The sequence below is a fragment of the Geospiza fortis genome, unplaced genomic scaffold (assembly GCF_000277835.1).
Source record: "Geospiza fortis unplaced genomic scaffold, GeoFor_1.0 scaffold408, whole genome shotgun sequence".
NCBI lineage: Eukaryota > Metazoa > Chordata > Aves > Passeriformes > Thraupidae > Geospiza > Geospiza fortis.
The window spans coordinates 426861-428984 of record NW_005054330.1 but is presented as its reverse complement, the minus strand read 5'-3'; the positions used below and the strand labels follow the sequence as shown (position 1 = coordinate 428984).

The 2124-nt window shown below is 59.1% G+C and overlaps 1 protein-coding gene across 1 annotated transcript in view; it reads left to right on the top strand.

The window, feature by feature from the left end:
• The window catches only part of HPS4 (HPS4 biogenesis of lysosomal organelles complex 3 subunit 2), a 15244-nt gene that overhangs the window by 9207 nt on the left and 3913 nt on the right, over positions 1–2124 (top strand). Inside the window, 1 exon segment of the mRNA XM_005421516.3 lies at positions 1–589. This exon segment is cut by the window's left edge and continues 27 nt beyond it. Within this exon segment, the coding sequence (XP_005421573.3) occupies positions 1–589 (589 nt within the window).

The window sequence follows — 2124 nt, the reverse complement described above, 5'->3', positions numbered from 1 at the left end:
CTGCCCTTCAGAGAGCAACACAGAGCAGCTCCAAAGCCCTTCCTCACTGCAGACTGAATGTACTTGGACTACAGGTCCATACCTGGAAGGCTTTTCCTTTCCCAACCCTTACTCCTGGGAGCAGGAGAGCCAGGACAAGGGGGAAGCCCCTGTGGATTCTGATGTTGGTCACTGTGCTTCCCAAAATTCCCTTTCAGTCAGCCACAGTCCAGCTGTTCCTTCTCCTGCCCAGGAACTGAGCAGAAGAAAATCCAGTGATCAGGACAAGCCATGGACTGTGAGCCAGGACCGTGTGTCTGGGGGAAGTGACAGCACAGCTGGTGACCATGTGTGGGGCTTGGATTGTCCAGGCCCTGCTGGTCACACACAGCCCCACAACAGGAGGCAGCCACTGGTCCCAGAGCTCCAGCAGGCTCTGCCCAGTGCCCCTGCAGGGGACAGGCTGTGTCCTGGCAGCTGGGACAGGCTGGGTGGCACAGGGGGAGAGCCAGCCCAGCTGAGCCTCTACGTTCACAGCATCCAAGGCTTGGTGCTGTCGCTGCTGGCTGAGGAGCGGCTGTGCCGTGACCGCAGCGCCGTGCAGGACGTGGTGAGTGGGAACGCTCTGCCCCACTGCTGGGGGGCACGGGGCTCACAGCTGAGCAGGGAGTGTTGAATTGTGCTCCTGGTGCCTGCATCACCTGCTGGGAGCTGCGGCGGGCTCGGCGGCTGCGTGGGAGCTGGCGGAGCGGAGCGGGGCCAGCCGCGTGCACCCGCGGGCTGCCAGGGGCCCGTGCTGGAGCTGGGATTCGCTGGGGATCCCCGGCGGCTCCGTGGTTTTTGGGTGTGTTAAAGCCCCAGCCTGCGCGTCACCGCCTCTCCTTAGGGAGCACCGCAGCTGCGGCTGGCAGCAGGACCCAGAGGTGTCCCCTTGGCTGTGGGAGCCTCCAGGCTGCTCCCTGGGGCTGGGGAGAGGGTTCCCATGTGGGCACTGCAGCCGGGTAACACCAGAGCAATCCCAAATCTCCCTGTGGTGGGATTTGGATGCTCAGACTCCCTCCCACTCCCATCCTGCAGGGGCAGGATGTGCTGGCCCCCCATCTTTCCTGTGAAGCATCAGCTGCAGAGCTGCTGCCTGGCCTCTGCCTCCCCACCAGGAGCTGAGTCAAAGCTGCAGAGCCCTGTTTGATATGCCAGTTGCCATAGGAACAACCTAATTTCCTTCCCCAGCCAGACTGGAAGGTGGAGGGAAGCTCAGACTAATGCAGAGCCTCAAGGTTGCTCCTTCCCCTCGGAGCTGTGGGACACCTGGGGCCCCTGGAGCTGGGGAATGTCTGCTCTGCACAGCAGGGCTGATGTGCCTGGCTTGGGATTGCTGCCAAATCAACTGAGCCCCGAGGTGCAGCCAGGCTCCTTTGCACCAGACATGGCACTCTGTCCCCTTTCTGCTCGTCTGGAACAGCACGGGGGACACAGGCAGGTGGGAATTGTCAGGCTGGAGAGAGGAATCCCCACTGCACAGGGATTGCACAGCCCATCTTCCCTGATGCCTTGCCCTGGCGCTGACAAGCTCTCATTCCATTCAGGTTCCTCTTTTCCCAGACATCCTGCTTCCATCTCACGTTCCCTTGTTTAGGATCTCACCAAAACTGCACTGTCACACAGCTTGGAATTCAGCTGTGCCTGGGCTCTTCTGCTGCACCCTCCCGTGTGTTATCCCTTAGGAGAGGGGCCCTGCATGTCCCATTGTCCCAGGAGGAGGGGCAATGTCTGAGGAAGTGCAGCTGGACTCTGCTGCTGGTGGATTTCAGGCACAACCTCAGCTTGTCTGTCCCTTTGTTTATCTGTAGGTTAAAAATGACCCTCCAGTCTCAAGGATGTCAAAGCTTAGTTACAATTAATGTTTTTTTGAATGCTTTGAGGCCCCCAAATGACACCAAAGAAGGGTAAAATATGCTACTTGTGCAGCTGGGAACCTCTGGGAGGGTGCATTCCATGCCAGACTTTCCCTGTGGAGTGGGAGGCTCTTGGCCTCACCTCCTGCTGCTCTTTAGGTCTTATCCCTTCATTTCACTGCACAGAAAGGAAAATCTGTGCCATGACAGGGGTCAAGGATAGGCCACGCACTGCCGTCCTGCCGAAGAA